Source organism: Microcebus murinus, chromosome 8, assembly GCF_040939455.1.
Source record: "Microcebus murinus isolate Inina chromosome 8, M.murinus_Inina_mat1.0, whole genome shotgun sequence".
Lineage (NCBI taxonomy): Eukaryota > Metazoa > Chordata > Mammalia > Primates > Cheirogaleidae > Microcebus > Microcebus murinus.
Window position 1 is genome coordinate 30746305 of NC_134111.1, and position 16903 is coordinate 30763207.

Below are 16903 nucleotides of genomic sequence, written 5' to 3' on the forward strand. Positions count from 1 at the left end.
CTGTTGTCCCTGAAAGCCAACTCCAAACCAAGCATTCTTGCCCTTCCACGGGCAGGTGGAGCGACTACAAGTCCCGGGATGCACCACACCCAGAGCGGGCGGGGGCGGGGCGGGTCTCCGCGGTGACGTCACCGTCCCGGGGTGGGCGGGCCGCGGGGAGGGCGGGCCGGCGGGGCGGGCCCGGGCGCGGAGCGCGCTGGTGCTGATGCAGGATGGCTGAGCGCACGGGAGCCCGGGAGGTCTGAGCCGGGCTGGGCGCCCTCCCTGCGCATCGCCTCGTCGGCCCGCCGCGCAGCCGCGGGCAGGTGGGCCGGGGGCGCTGGGCAGGGACAGGGCAGGCAGGCCCGCAGCCGGCCGGGCCGGAGGCCGATAGGCTGCCCACCTCCCGGGTCTCGGAGCGGCCGGGGCTGCCCTGCCCGCCGAGTTCGCGATGACCTGCTGAGAAGCGGCGTCCACGGCTGCAGGAGGCGGCCTAGCGGTGGGCGGTGCGGCTCGCGGCCTCCTCCCTCGGCGTGCCCAGCCCCGGCCCCCCACCCAGCCCGCGCCCCCTCCCAGCCGCCGGCCGAGATGGCGGATCCAGCAGAATGCAGCATCAAAGTGATGTGCCGGTTCCGGCCCCTCAACGAAGCGGAGATCCTCCGCGGGGACAAATTCATCCCCAAATTTAAAGGCGACGAGACCGTGGTGATCGGGGTAAGTGGCCGGGGCATCTATCTGGCCTCCCCTCGTGCTTCGCGCCGCAGCTCGGCGCCCTGACGCCCTGGACGCGGGGGGTGGGGGGGGATGTTCGGGCCGCCCCTTCGGACATCCCCGCGGGGCTGCCCTGCGGGTGGACGTGGCCAGAGACCCCACACCCACCGCCCTACACTGCCCTCTGAGCGGGCGGAGGGCGACCGGGGCGGCGGGGCGGGCCGGGTGGCGGGGTGGGGGTGGGGGCCGAGCAGGGGCTCGGCGCCGCCATTGTTCGCGGGGTGGGGGCCCGGGTGGGCCTATTGTTCCCCGCACTCGCCGCGCCGCGTGAGTCGTGTGTTCGGGTTGCCCTCAGGCCGGGGTGCCCAGGACCCCTTTAAAGTATGAGCTCTGCCACCCACAAAAGCTTCCAGGCATCATTTCGATTTCCCGAACACTTTGCCTCTTCTTCTTGTGACCTTAGGAAAAGAAGAAGAAGAAAAAAAGGTACAGGAAAAATTCTAGCCTAGGCTCAGAGCTCCGGCGGCCGTGTAGACGCGGCTCCCCGCGGGGTTTCACCTTGCTCCGCGTGCGGACAGTGGAGGGTGGGGGGAGCTCTGGTGGCCTTGGTGCCTCCGGCAGGCCTGGTGCGTCTCCTACTTCCTCTCCCCCTGGCTGCCCGGGGTGTGGAACCCGGGTTTGAGTCCCCCCATGACACCCTCCCCCACCCCGTGTCTGCAGACCCGTTGATATGCTTGGCGCTGGGTGGAGAAGAGGTTGTGTCCGCATGTGCGGGGCGAGGGGGCCCCCAGATAGCCCCTCCGCCAAGAGCATAAGTTACTTTGTGTGGCCAGTGCCCCCTCCCTCTTGGTCTCCCTTCCCCACCTTTTCTCCCCCACCCCCTCCCCGGACTTAGTTCCCTCTCTGCAGCCCGGGCTGCTGGTGGGGGGAGGGAATCTCAATAGTTTTTAGTTCTTAAAGGAAAATGTCAAATGAAATAAGCCCGCCCTGCCCCCCCTTCCCCGCCCGCTGTTCCTGGCGTGCGTGGCTGACGGTGCCCCCTTTGTATGCGAGCGGCGTGGGGAGCGGCCGAGTTAATGGGAGCCTCCCGGTCCCCGCTGACACGTTCCTGGCAGCCCACTCGAGGCTGCTGATGCAGCTTTCCCGTCCCCAGCATTGATTAAGTGATGTCATCCCGATCACTGAGCATGCTCCGACCAACCCCCTCCTCCATCCCCCCCCAGTGGCTGGTGTATTTAGGTCAAGTGATTGACAGGTGACAATTTACCGAGGGTATTGCCTAGTCCACCTGGCCTTTCTCAAGCGCCAAAGCGCCAGAAGCCGACGTTTCCCGGCCCAGGGGGTCCCCAGCACCTTTGCCCAGGTTGTATGGAGCAGTCCCTGCGAAGGGCTCCGGGGACCAGCAGGTTCTAGCTGTACCGTTAGGCGGGCACTTTCCAGGCTGGGGAACAGAGGCAGGCTTTATCCTCGGGCTTCAACCTGTACCTGGCTTAAGAAGGCAGCTCCTCTTGACGACCCCTACTCCCCTCCCCATTTTCACAGTCAAAGGAAACCCTGACCTTTAAATAATATGTGGATGGACGGTCACTGTGAGAGCTGACCTGTGAAGGCAGCAAGGAGGGCTTTCTCTCTGCTTAGTGTTAACTTGCAGAGAAGATGTGTGCTACAATTATTGATGAGGAAGGAAATTTTACAGTTTATGGCAGACATGGGTTAGTGACATAACCATGGGCAGATAGTGGCTTCTTTGGGTTACAGCTCTCAGCCAAGATCTGCCTACAGCCTGGTCTATATCCTGAGCCAGGTTGTGGTTTAGATAGGGTGGGAGTTACTGGGGACATCTAGTCCCTGCCCCTTGGTTTGTAACAATTTTTAAACAAATAAATTGTGCAGTACTGGAACATGTTCCGGTGACCCTATTTTTTCCCAGAGGTTTTGAAAAGCCTGAAGAAATTCTTCTTCTCCTCCCCTCTTCCTCCCTCTCCTGCTCTTCCCTCCCCCTTATCCTCCTCTTCCTCCTCTACCAGGAACAATGAAGTGCAGTAATAAATCGTCTTCTTTGATCTATATGCAAAGCAGAGATACTTAATTTTAGGGCTATCTTTCTTTAATATTATGACATAAATATATATTCATAGTAATGAATATATATTTATTCCCCATCTAAATATACATATATTATTGACTAAATACATTAAAACCAAGTCACCATGTAAAATAATACATTTAAATAAAAATTGTGCTTGTGAATATACACATTGCTCTTCAACTGTAAAGTGATTTTTGCTTATCCTACTATAATCCTTTAATGCAACAGACAGTTTTCATTTTTTCTGTTAAGGTAAATGTTTTATTGAAATAAAGCATTCATATAGAAGAGTGTTATCATAAGTGTATGGCTTGATGACTTTTTACCCAGTAAATGCTCCTTGTAACCACCTCAAAGACTACAAAACAAACATTTCAGGATCTTAAAAGTCCTTCTAGTCCTTGACTCCCCTTACCACAGGGTAACATCTGAATTCTGACTTCCGATGCCATAGATTCATATTACTTTTTTTTAAACTTCATATACATAAAACTGTACAGTATATTCTCTTTTATGTGTGGTTTCTTGCAATCGACACTATACTTGTCAAAGTCATCCTCATTGTCCTGTAGTATTCCTTGATATGAATATACCACACTTTATTTTTCCACTAACTGTTGATAGATATTTGGAGAGTGTCCAGTTTGGGGCTAATATGGATAATGTTGATATGAACATTCTTTTACTCATCTTTTGGTGAGGGTGTGTACAGAAGACTGCCAGATACTAAGGACTACCACATGTTGGGAGTTGGGTTGGGATGGGCTAAGACTTTTTCCATTAATAATGTGGCACTAAAGGAGATGACCATTCTGGCAGCCTAGATCATGGTATATATACACTGGGTAGAATGGCCCCAAGTCAGTTCCATTGGAGCCAGCCCACGTGGCTCAGTTGCAGGTGGAAACTGTCTCAGGTGGGCACAGTCTTCCTTGCTTTCAGGGATACAGACTGGGGATGACCAAAGAAGCCCAGACCATCCCAAAATGTAAGTCACCTTCACTCCCAGCAGAGATAAGTAAATAATGAATTGTGGTGGAGTTAGTTATTAGTCCAAATTCAGAATCCCAGATTTTTTGTGTGTTTTTGGAACAGAGGTCACCTTTTTTCTTTAAAGTTCTGTTCAATTCTTATGAAGACGTATGCCAAGAAAGAGATTTTGCAGGTAGAGTTTCTATATTTCTCTTTTAAGAAACTATCCTGTCTTGGAAGAATCTGCTCCATCATTCTTGCATGTTTTCAGCTCTTACACAACGCTCTCTTTCTCTGTCTGTACCAGCCACAATCTCTCCCCACTTTGAACTCCTGTAGTATCTATGTTGTATACGATCTCATGATTTTTTGGCCTTAAATTGTTATGAGTTTTGGTCATATTTTTAATGTCATTTAAGCCATGTGTAAAGACAAGGACTATCCATGTTTTGTTCCTTTGTACTTCTCAGTGCCTTGTCCATAGAAGGCACTTAATAAATATTTATTGGTCTCTTTATTGATTCTGGATATCTTTATGTTGGTGTATTTAACTTATAGATTTTTGATTGGCTGTAGGCTGTGGGGAGTAGTTAAAAAACAATTTTAAAGACAAATGCCATTTTTCTGAGCAGACCTGGTGAGATAGCATATATCATATTCAAGATGCTATAAGAAAATTGGGGAAGAACTACATTCAGCTTTGTTACAAATTAGGAGAGCTAATGACACTGATGGTGAGTTAGAAATGGGAGTGATGGTGGGCTAGTGATTAGTACAAAGGCTCTGTTCCAAAACACATTAATTCTTCAGAGAAAAATATTGGATTTACAGCATTTCTCAAGAGTACTCCTCCATTAGCTGCTAAAAACCCTGCTGAATTATCCATTACTTTGGGCCTATTGCTTTTGAAGCAACTGTTTTGATGGAAGCTCTCTGACTTGGCGAGTTCCCAGTAAAGTTCTCTGAAATGGACTTTCACACTTCACTTTCCTTTTAATTGGGTTTTTCTGTTGTTTGAAGTCTTGAGAAAGCAGGTCTTGTTAAAGACAGAAGCTTCCTTCTGAGGCAGCATAAGTTCCGACCTGTTTGAGAGCCACAGCAAAACATCAGCCACAAGCCCTGAGCTGGTTGATGGTGTGGACAGTGGCCTCAGTCTTTGAATGCTTAGATTAGTTCTTGGCAGAGGATGGGGATGGGAAGGGAGGGGCCCGGACACAGGCCAAACCTAAGTCTGAGTTATCATTTTGGAGATTAAGGTCTAAAGAAGTGAAGAAATATGGCTACATCTCTCTTATTGTCCACAGTAATGATCTTTTGAAGTAATAACATGAAAAATTTTTTTCTTTTTAAATTTATATACAGTAATACCACTTTTTGGTGTATAGTTCTATGGTTTTGACAAATATGGAGAGTTTTGTAACTGTCCTATATTATTTTTGTACTGCTGCTATAACAAATTACCACAAACTTACGATGCTTGGGACAACACAAGTTGAGTATCTCACATTTTCCATAGGTCAGATATCCAGCGGGTGGATTGATTTCTCAGATTAGAGTTTCCTAAGGTCAAAATCAGGGTGTTGGCAGGGCCATGTTCTTTTCTAGAGGAACTAGGGGAGAATCCATTTCTTTGCTCATTCAAGTTGGTGTAGAATTCAGTTTCTTGTTGTAGGACTGAGGTTCCTGTTTCTTTGTTGACTATCAGCCTCTGCTGTTCTTAGCTTCTAGATGCCACTCTTGGGTCCTAGCCCCTTCCTCCATGCTCAGCCCAGCAGCAGGTGGTAGAGGTCCTCTCATGCTTTGAACCTTTCCTGCCTCTTCTTCCATGGCATGTCACTCTCACTGACTCTTTTGCTCCTACTTTTTTAATTTTTTATTTTAGCATATTATGGGGGTACAAGTGTTAAGGTTACGTATATTGCCCATGTCCCCCTCCCCCAGTCAGAGCCTCAAGTGTGCAAGCGTGACCATCCCCCAAACGTTGCACATCTCACTCATTGTGTTTGTATATACCCATCCCCTCCTCCCCCATCCCACCTGCCCAATACCCGATAAATGTTATTCTTATATGTCATATCAACCACTTAGGTGTTGATCTGTTAATACCAATTTGCTGATGAGTACATATGGTGCTTGTTTTTCCATTCTTGAGATACTTCACTTAGTAGAACGGGTTCCAGTTCTATCCAGGAAAATACAAGAGGTGCTATATCACCATTGTTTCTTAAAGCTGAATAGTACTCCATGGTATACCTATACCACATTTTATTAATCCACTCATGAATTGATGGGCACTTGGGTTGTTTCCACAACTTTGCAGTTGTGAATTGTGCTGCCATAAGCATTTGAGTGTAGGTGTCTTTTTCATAAAGTGACTTTTGATCTGTTGGGTAGATGCCCAGTAGTGGAATTGCTGGATCAAATGGTAGATCTACTTGGATTGCTTTGAGGTATCTCCATATTGCTTTCCACAGAGGTTGAACTAGTTTGCAGTCCCACCAGCAGTGTAGGAGTGTTCCTATCTCTCCGCATCCATGCCAACGTTTATTGTTTGGGGACTTTTTGATAAAGGGGTTCTCACTGGGGTTAAGTGATATCTCATTGTGGTTCTCACTGGGGTTCTCACTGGGGTTAAGTGATATCTCATTGTGGTTTTGATTTGCATTTCCCTGATGATTAGAGATATTGAGCATTTTTTCATATGTTTGTTGGCCATTATTCTGTTGTCTTTTGAGAAGTTTCTGTTCATGTCCTTTGCCCATTTTTTGATAGGGTTTTTTGATTTTTTCTTGCTGATTTTCCTGAGTTCTAAATAGATTCTAGTTATCAGCCCTTTATTGGATGTGTCGCTTGTGAAAATTTTCTCCCATTCTGTGGGTTGTCTGTTTGCTCTCGACAGTTTCTTTGGCTGTGCAGAAGCTTTTTAATTTGATCAGGTCCCATTTATTTATTTATTTTAATTGCTGCTATGATTGCCTTTGGGGTCTTCTTCATAAATTCTTTGCCTAGGCCAATGTCTAGAAGAGTATTTCCAACGTTTTCCTCTAGAATTCTAATAGTTTCACACATAAGGTTCACGTCTGTTACCCAGCGTGAGTTGATTTTTGTGAGAAGTGAAAGATGTGGGTCTTGTTTCAGTCTTCTACATGTGGCTATCCAGTTTTCCCAGCACCATTTATTGAATAAGGATTATTTTCCCCAGTGTATGCTTTTATCTGCTTTGCCAAAGATTAGTTGGCTATATGAGGATGGCTCCTACTTTTGAGGGCCTACATTGAGCTCCACCCCCCCCAATCTGAGATAATTTCTCTACTTTAAAGTCAACTGATTAGCAACCTTAATTCTATCTGAAATTCCATCTGCAAAGTCACATTTACCATGTAACATTAACATATTCACAGATTGCAGGGATTGGGGTGTAGACATCTTTTGGGGCCATCATTCTGTCAGTCACACACCATTATAATCAAGCTACAAAACAGTTTCAACACTTAAGAAAAAGCTCTCATGCCTCCCTGGCAACTACTTAGTTGTTCTTTCTCTCTATAATTTGGCCTTTTCCAGATTTTCATAAAATGGAGTCTGTATCTTGACTGAGGGTTTCTTTTTCCCCCCCTATTCTTTGCTTGGAATCAAGTCTGCATAAATGCCAGTTTCTGCAGTTCTGTAAATCACTTGGGTATCACTGGAGACTCCCTCTGCCTCCACCTTGCCTGTCTGGCCCAGCTTCCCTATTTAATGAGCTCTTCTCTCCACCTTTGGTTTCCCTTTAGTCCCTGCCCCAAAAGCAAAAACAAAATTACCTACTCCCTAGTGGTTTCTCTTGAGTTAAAAAAAAAAAATAGCCCCTTGACAGATCCAATTTCACCTTATTTCTCTAGGTTGTTATTGGTTTTTTTTTTTTTTAATTTTTTTTTTTTTATTTTGGCATATTATGGGGGTACAGATTTTAAGGTTTCAATAAATGACCATTTCCCCCCCTTGTTATTGTTTTTTTTTTAAATAAAGTTCAATTTGTGTGGCTGAGAAAGCTCTCCCTTTTACCCATTTGCCACACATCAAGTTCCTTTTGGTAGGAATTGAGTTGTTGAGTTTATGGTAATTTGTAAATATTGCAGAGAATTTGGGAGAAAACAATTTTAGATTCATCATAGTTTCTCCCAGCACCAAACCTGAGCTTGAATCAGACAACCCGAGATGAGCTCCCAGCTCTGCCTCTTCGTAGTTGTGTGAACTCAAATTGCCAAACCACACTAAGTTTCAGTTTCCTCACCTGTAAAACACAGATAACAACACTCTCCACTGTCGGGGTTGGGGTGCCGTGGTGTTCAAACTGCTAATGCCCGTGGCATGCTAAGCACAGTGGCAAGTCCACAGCAGGCATTCAGAAAATGCACTCGTGGTATCTGAGTGCACTGTTGTCAGACTGACTAATCTTGTAAAGGCCCAGAGCCTTCCCTGAGAGGTTCCCCAGTGCCCTCAGGTTGGAACCCAGATGCTTCTGTTGGGTATTTGAGGCTCTCTATACTCTAGGCCTGCCTGCTGCCTAAGCTCACTCCCTTACCCCATGTTTCATCTGTGCTTCTGTTACCCCAAAGGTTTAGGCTGCTCACTGCCCGCCCACCTCCCTCAGCTGCTCACACTGACACCCATGCCTGGGGCGACCATCCTCAACGCTCACCTGCATGGCAAACATCCACTAGCCTTTAGAATCTCCTCCCATAGTGCCTCCTCTGACCCTTTTTCTGATCACCCCCCCTTCCCCCCCCCTGAGCATCCACTGAATACTCCCCCAGGAGTACAGTTCATTTATTTGAGTAAATCTATCCTTTCCTCCAATGATGCTGAAAACTCTTTGAGGGCAGGAACTTGCATTCCATTCATTTCCATCTCCAAGGTCTGGAACAGTGTCTGGAACAGAGTAGTCGCTCAGTATAAGATGTCTTTTGAAAGAAATGCAAGGGCACTGACCCTCCTTGACTGGCAGACTGTGGGGTTATTTGCTTGGATTGCCACTTTGAACTCTGTCCAGCTCTGGCAATTCGTCTTTCCTACTTTATACATCTTTATGGTTTTGTCGTTATTGTCTTGAAAGAAACAGATTTTTTTTTGTGGGGGTGGGGGGGCATTCCAGTATATTATATGCTCAATGAAAAAAAATTTAGACCATGCAAAAATCATGAAGAAAGTAAAAAGCAGTTTTAATTTTACTAACCAGAAAACACTACTGTTAACATTTTATCGTATATTCCAGCTCTTTTCTACTCTTGCAACACACTTTGTTGTGAAACAAAGATATGATTTTATAAAATCTATTTAAAACCCCCCTGTTTTACTTAATGGTATAGTTCAGACATCAGCATTTTTAAAGTGGATTATAATTTTATTATATATCTAACCAATACTTTTCTACTGATAGACATTTGTTTTTTTCTGTTTTTTTTTTCTATTATAAACAAAGACATGATAAACATCATCAGGACATATACCTCTTTGTCTACTTGCCCAATTATTTTGTTAGAATACATTCCTAGAATTGGGATTCTAGGATATACTATTATAGATGATTTTAAGGCATCCAGTTTTTGAGAGAGAGCAATTTAGAAATGGCAAATTGTCCTCTGTTTTATAGTCTCACTTCTCTGCTCACCCTATGGAATCGCTGCCTGTTTGTCTCATAAGGCTTCCCTTCACATAGGAGCTAAATTAAATTCTCATCGAGAGTGTGTGTTTCCCCCAGATCTGGAACAACACAGCAATGCCTTCAGAATTTTCATGTAAACCACATAGGATTTTGTCGGCTGTCTCCTGTCCGTTTCAATATCCTAAAGGATGGTGTTTCTTGGAGGTGATCAAAAGCTAAGTCTCTCTCTAGAGGCAGACAGAGATGGAGGCCAAGATTGTAGTCTTAAAGAAAAATGGGTTGAATGTGCCCTTTCTTTTCGGTGCTCACATTGAATGGGCTGTGATATCTTGGGCAATGGTAAGCCAAGAAGGGATAAAGTAGCCCTCTCAGAGAAGCCCTAGAAAGAGCTGCTTTTATTCTTCCTCCTTGATTACTAGGTGCTCTTTTAAAAACTATTCTATAAAATTTCAAACATATACTAAAATAGAAAGAATAACAAATACACGTACCCCATGTGCTTATCAGCCAGTCTTAACCATCATCAGCAAATGGCCAATCTGGTTTTTCCTTTACTCTCCTAACCTTTCTCCCCAGCACCAGATGACTCTAAAGTGAAATCTCACATCATTTGATGCACAAAATTCAATATGTATTGCTTAATTTTTAACATAGCCGCAATAATATAATACAACTAAGATACTAACATGTCCCCATGGCCTTGTAAATTTCTTCTTGTATTTGGTTTGTTCAAATCAGTGTGCTAGGTACTGTGTATTTCAAGCGAAGAGAAAGAAATGCTCATATACATTGACCTTGAGACAAGAGGAGGCTTTTGCTGCAACGGACTTGTCTAATGCAGAAACACTGGGAGCCATCAGGACTAATCGAGATTCCCAGTCCACTTCCCTTAACAATGGTCACGTCCCAAGCATCCTCTTGAATCCACCAGTGCCTGTGTGGCAGCGTCACCTGGAAAGCTATTTAAAGAGCTTCATGCTCCATGGCCTTCTTCCTGCTGCTTCACCTTGCTGTAGTCAGCTGTGTAAACGTCAGGGAAACAGGCAAAGGCGTCTCGTTTGTCTTCTGTACCCTCCCTTATGAGATTGCTATCAACTGCATTTGGAGCAGTTCTTTGGTGTGCCTTGGTGCATTTCATGTTACTTTTTCTGTCAACGAATAACCTATCTTTGATGTGAATTGAACACTGGAAAGAAAATACATCCACAGAACTAAAGGGCAAACATAGTTGAGAACAGAATTCAATGCAACACAATACTTTAAGGAAACAGGTTTTTAGGCCTCTCTTTATGTTTCTTGTTACTCTTCTCATTAAAATAAAACTTCTGAAAGGAGATGGGGTTAGAGGAAAAGTTCATATAAAAAATAAATCCCTATAATTTATACATTTAAGCTTCTTTTACTGCATGGTATGGTCTTAAGGGCTGCAGAGCAATAATATTATTTCAAAAGCATTTTATATGATGATGATCTTGGCTCCCCAGTTCTGGACTGACAGATCGCAGGAACTCTTCCTTCGCTAGGCTCTCTCATTGAGTGATCTCTCCCATTTTCAGGTCTCACTTTGCCTCAGGTGGGAATGCAGAACAGTCTGCTTCAATTCTCTGAGGAGGCTGTATCATAGTTTTTCTCTGAACGACCTGTCTGGCACCTTATTCCTTAGAGATTATTGATTTTCACTTGGGAATCTGGTAAATAACAACTCCAATAACATCAGAAACTTCAGATGGTTGTGGGGGAAGGGACTTCTGTTTCCCTTTCATAGCCACCTCCTGCCCAAAGAAAGGGACAAATGCCAATCTGATTGATCAGGGCCCAAACCTCTCTTGGTCCTGGTTGCTGGGGGGCAGGATCCTGAGTGAGGCTGTCACATCCTACCTGTGTCTGGAAAGCTGACCACAGTAGGATGGGACTTCCTAGGCTGGCTTCCAGGGGCTACTTTTCTCTTGCCTTTCTGCATACTGCTGGGTGGAAAAGTTAGACTGGGTCCACAGATTCAGGCCCAGCTGGGCTGGGTCTCAAGGTCCAGAATAGATTGAGCCGCAGGATGTTGGGTTGGTGAGGTGAGAAAATTAGGAAGACCATGTGAGCCTTCTCACCTGAGACTTCGGCCAAGCTCAGTAGTGGGATGATGGGTGCTGGTGCCCTACCTACGTGCTGCTTGGATACCTAGAGGGTCACTATTCCTGTGAAGAGCAAACTTGCCCACCCAGCAGGGAGGAGGGGGCTGACTGCTAGGGGAAGTTTCTGGCATTCCTGGGTCCCTGGTACTAAGGTTGTCTTGGTAGCATCAAATCCTTCTAATTACTAATTGTTTGTTTATATAATATTTGCGAAAGGTAGACTTTAGAAGAGAAGTGTTTAGCTCTTCAGTAATAATTACTTCACTAAACAACACAACCTGCTAATTATCTGTTCAAACAAGTGGAGGAAGAACATCCAAAGTACTATATCTTAGAGTAACAGCACTTGCTTGCTCATGAGTTTGTTCAGTTTTTCTTAATAAATATGGCTCTTGGTCAAGACTAGCTTGAGGATCTATTTTAAACAATATTTTCTGGTCTAGACATTTGAAAGGGGTAAAATATACACCTATTTAATAGTTACTTCCTTAGTGCTATTAAAAATAAACCTAAAGTGGTAACACAGATTAATGGAAAACTTGAAATTGAGTTCTTTATTACTACAAAAATGTTTCCTTTTACAAAGAGGTGTTTTATGTACTGTAGAATTTTTGGAACATCACTCTAAGGGTGTGCTGCCCCGTATGGTAGCCGTATGTGACCATTGAGCCCTTGCAATGTGGGTAACCCAAATTGGGGTGAGTAGGAGTTATAGGATATACACCAGATTTCAAAGATTTAGTACAAAAAAGTAAAATATCTCATTAATATTTTAAAATATTCCTTACATGTTGAAATAATAATATTTCAGATATATTAGATTAAATAACATTAATAAAATGAATTTTGCCTCTTTTTGCTTCTTTTACTGTGGCTACTGGAACATTTAAAATTATATGTGTGGCTCTTTCATTTGTGGCTGGCATTGTATTTCTGTTGGACAGCACTGTTCTAACATTTATTTACATGTGACAATCTGATGGTCTTTTTGCCTCTATTAATTTCAGTTCCATTTTGGCATATCGAGGGCCTACTGTGTGCTAAGCTCAGTACTAAGCATCCTGGATTTACTGTGATAAGACAAGATCCCTGGCATCAATAACCGTATAGCCCAATGGAGGAAAGCAAGTAAAAAAAAAGCAAAAAAAAAAAAAAAAAAAAAAGCAAGCTTGTTATGAGTGTCCAAAGGCAAGTGGAAACAAAGCTTTGTTGGCTTAAAAAGAGAGAACACATTGAATTCTATTCTGGGAAACCTTAGGCAGAGGGACCATTTGATCCTTACCTTGAAGCTGGGGTAGGAATATGCTTTGCAGATGTAAAATTTGCTTCTTGATCTGCAGTGACTGTAGTTCTACATTGCTTCTTTACATATTTCTGTTTTGTTTTTGTTTGTTTTTTGAGACAGGGTCTTGTTATGTTGTCCAGGCTGGAGTGCAGTGGTGTCATCATAGCTCACTGCAGCCTCTAACTTCTGGGCTTAAGCGATCCTCCTGCCTCAGCTTCCCCAGTAGCTGGGACTACGGGTGCCCGCCACTACTCCAGACTAATTTTTCTGTTTTTTTTTTTTTTGTAGAGATGGGTCTCGCTATGTTGCTCAGACTGGTCTTGAATTCCTGGCTTCAAGCAATGCTCCCGCCTCAGCCTCCCAAAGTGCTAGCATTACAGGCGTGAGCCACCACATATTTCAGTTTTGAAAATTGTTTTGAAAAGTTGTGAGAAGGGATTTGTGTTGTAGGCTGGCCCCTCCCTTTCCTTTTCACTCCCCAGTGGCAAGGGGTGCCACCCTTGAGGGTTCCCACGGCCGATTTGTGATGCGTTTGTGCAGGGTGACATTGAGTACACCCAAAGGCAACGCAGGTTCTTGGTCTGAGGATTTGCGCCCGCACCCCGCTGCCTGTCTCTGCCAGCACTAGCCCGCAGCCGGCAGCCGGCGGTGCAGGGCACGCAACCCTGCTGGCCTCCCCGCTGGCCTCGCCTCTGCAGGGGCTGCCGCTGCGCCTCGGTTGCCCTCCAGCTCGAGCTGTTTTCAATTTCCAGGCGGGGAGCTGCGGTGATTGCAAATCTGCCACTTACCTTCTGTCACCATTCTGTTGCTAATGCTAGGAGTGATGAAACCTCTTGTCCTGGAAATGCATTTCCCTTTAGCACCAGCGCCTTCTAACGGGGTCCCTCTGCGGTACTGGGACAAAAGCGAGCATTAGGAGGCCCAGGTGGTGGGAGGCACGGGTGTGGGAAACCAAGGAAACCGTCTTTGTCACTCACAGGTGCTGCTGCTTTGTCCTGGCATCCGTGTGTGGAAGAGGTCGCTTTGCAGGTGAAGGCCACACAGCTCTTTGGAGAAGGAGTTTGATTATGTGCTGAAAAAAATCTCTCTTCCCCACCCCCACTCACGTTCCCATTCATCTGGGTTGGCACAGGATTGATTTTTCCTCCTTTGTAAAGGCAAAAAAAACCGCTCTGATGGTGACATGAAAGCACAACAACAAAAGCAGCCATAATCTCACCACCCTACATGATCCATTTTATTGTTTCTGTCCTTTCCTCTCCTGGTTGGTGCTTAACATTTTAAAATATTAATATGTATATCTGACCATGGATATACAGTTCTGCCTTTTTAAAACATTTTACCTAGATTTACTCCATAAATGGTTTTCCATGTTGTGTATTATCTTAATGTTTATACTTTTCAATGACTGCTTAAATGTTCACTGGGCTGATAAATCACAGTTTGCTAAGCCATCTCCCCATTGTTGGTCATTCGGATCTCCACTTCCCCCTTACTCTAGGTGATGGATTAGTGAACATCTGCATGCATAGAGCTGTTTTCTTTTGTTCAGTTATTTCAAGAGGATGAATTTTCCAGAAGCAGATTTACTGGGCCCAGTGCTGTGAACATTTCAATTTGATCCTATTAAATATTATCCTGTTGCTTTCCATAAAGGGTCTGCTGATTCCTGCAGTCGCCAGGGACGTATGAGTGTCCCATTTGGCAGTGAATTCATTTTTGAAGTAAAGGAGATGCATCATTTAGAAAGGTTATTTGTATAGCAGTGATCTGGGTTTTACATATCTTGGGGATTTATTTCCGTCTTTTTTACTCTGACTTATGTGAATTTTAAACTAATGGTGTAACTAGTAAACTATCTCAGGTCAGGCTGGTGCATGGGAAGTCTCCGGGGCTACAGAGGGAAAGGAAGGGTTGCTGCAACCCCCCCCCCCCCAATCTATCAACTGGCAGAGGAATTGACTATAGGTGGTGATTTACATCTGGGACCAACTCAAGACTCTTCTCACAGGCTCACAGATAGAATTGTTTCTGCTGTTGCATTGGATGAGCTGCAGATCTTTGGTATCTTAACAGCAATGCCCACAAAGATGCATTTGGCTAGATGGCCTGGCCACGTTTGACTGTTTCTGGTAGGAATCCATTCTTCTGGGAGGTGTGGTGACACTACACAAAAGATACTGCTTCATGCTTTGATGGTTATGTATACTCCTGGGACCGGTATGAAGAGGAAATGGAAAAGAGAGGAAAGGAGTGCTGTGGGCCCCTTCCTGGGTGCTATACAAGATAACACACATTTCCTTTCTATAAAATTTATTGTGAATACAAAGCGCTGCTCTCTATTGCATAGGTTTAGTCACCCAAACACAGAGATCTTTTTTGGTACTTTAACTATCATATTGAGTATCATTTCTTTTTTAATAAATTAATTGGTTTGTGAAAATTTTACCTGCAACTCTGGTTAAAGAATAGCTTTTTAAAAAATGGTAGATTAAGACATACTCACTGTATGCAACTCAAAGACCACAGAAGGGGGTGAAGAGAAAAGGATAGAATAAGAATTTTTACAGGAGAGAAAAGGTATTCAGGTGTTTGGAGGACGAGGAAGAGTGTGAGCCACTTTTGAGAGGCCTGAGTACAGAGGAGGCAGTGAGGTGGGTGGAGAGAAGGGGATCAGATGTGGAGGGTCTTGAAGGTGGGATAAAGGAATTGAAATTTGATTGGGTTGACTTATTGCTCGACTCCAGCCTTTGACTGGCTCAGAAATACTCCCATGAAACACTACTCTTTCAATGTTGTGTTCTTTGGCCTCAAACAACCCTTTTCAGGTTTCCATGAAGGCGGGTACTGTTGAAGTTTGCTTTTCACTGTTCTGTGGCTGGTAGTACAATGCAAAACATTCAGTTTTCATCCATCCCAAATGAGTTTCAACTGTTGTGGGTTCTTTCTTTCTTTTTATTTTTTTTTCTCAGCCTGGGTATCCCTCTGTTGCCCAGGCTAGAGTGCAGTAGTGTCATCATAGCTTTCTGCATCCTCAAACTTTCGGGCTTAAGTGATTCTCCTGCCTCAGTCTCCTGAGTAGCTAGGACTGATGGCATGTGCCAATCATGCCCAGCTAATTTTTCTATTTTTTGTAAACTCTAGAGTCTCCCCATGTTGCTTAGGCTGGTCTTGAACTCCTGGCTTCAAGAGATCCTCCTGCCTTGGCCTCCCCAAAATGCTAGAATTATAGGCATGAATCACTGTGCCTGGCCTGTTGTGGGTTCTTGACTTAGCATTCAAAGAATTACTATATTAATATATTGTTTAATGAATTAGTAGTTGTGGGATAGAGTTGTTCTTTTTTTTTTTTTTGAGACAAAGTCTTGCTTTGTTGCCCAGGCTAGAGTGAGTGCCGTGGTGTCAGCCTAGCTCATAGCAACCTCAAACTCCTGGGCTCAAGCAATCCTTCTGCCTCAGCCTCCCGAGTAGCTGGGACTACAGGCATGCGCCACCATGCCCAGCTAATTTTTTCTCTATATATTAGTTGGACAATTAATTTCTTTCTATTTATAGTAGAGATGGGGATCTTGGTCTTGCTCAGGCTGGTTTCGAATTCCTAACCTTGAGCAATCCACCCGCCTCGGCCTCCCAGAGTGCTAGGATTACAGGCGTGAGCCACCGCGCCTGGCCGGATGGAGTTGTTCTTGCTACTGGTTATCAGAGATAGATCACCAGATTTTAAGGAATTGATACACAGTAAAGTATGGATAACTTAAGCCATATTTAAAATATATAGTAAAGCATAAGAAAGTAACACAAACCATTTTTTATGATGATATCCATGTTCCCTGGAAGAATTTGGCATTGTAGATAAGAACCATCCAATTTGGGATATTGCACATGTCAAAGGCTCCTGAGTGTACAACAGTAGTTTCTTGTCTGTGGGTCCTGCTTATTATTTTGAGGGAAGAGGTGGTAGAAAACAACCCTCAAAAATGGTTTAATACTGGCAGAATTTCTTTAGCACTAAATTTCCTTCCAGAAGATGTAACTTATTCTGGAAAGTGAGTATGGGAAGTTGGAGAGAAGGTGCATTTCCTCCTGGATACTTAGGAGGA

At 44.5% G+C, this 16903-nt stretch overlaps 1 protein-coding gene across 1 annotated transcript in view; it reads left to right on the forward strand.

The window, feature by feature from the left end:
• Window positions 1–328: 328 nt before the first annotated feature.
• The window catches only part of KIF5C (kinesin family member 5C), a 146049-nt gene continuing 129474 nt past the window's right edge, over window positions 329–16903 (forward strand). The window contains exon 1 of the mRNA XM_012740087.3: window positions 329–693. Within this exon, the coding sequence (XP_012595541.1) occupies window positions 568–693 (126 nt within the window). The 5' untranslated portion in view covers window positions 329–567. The remainder of the gene's footprint in view (window positions 694–16903) is intronic.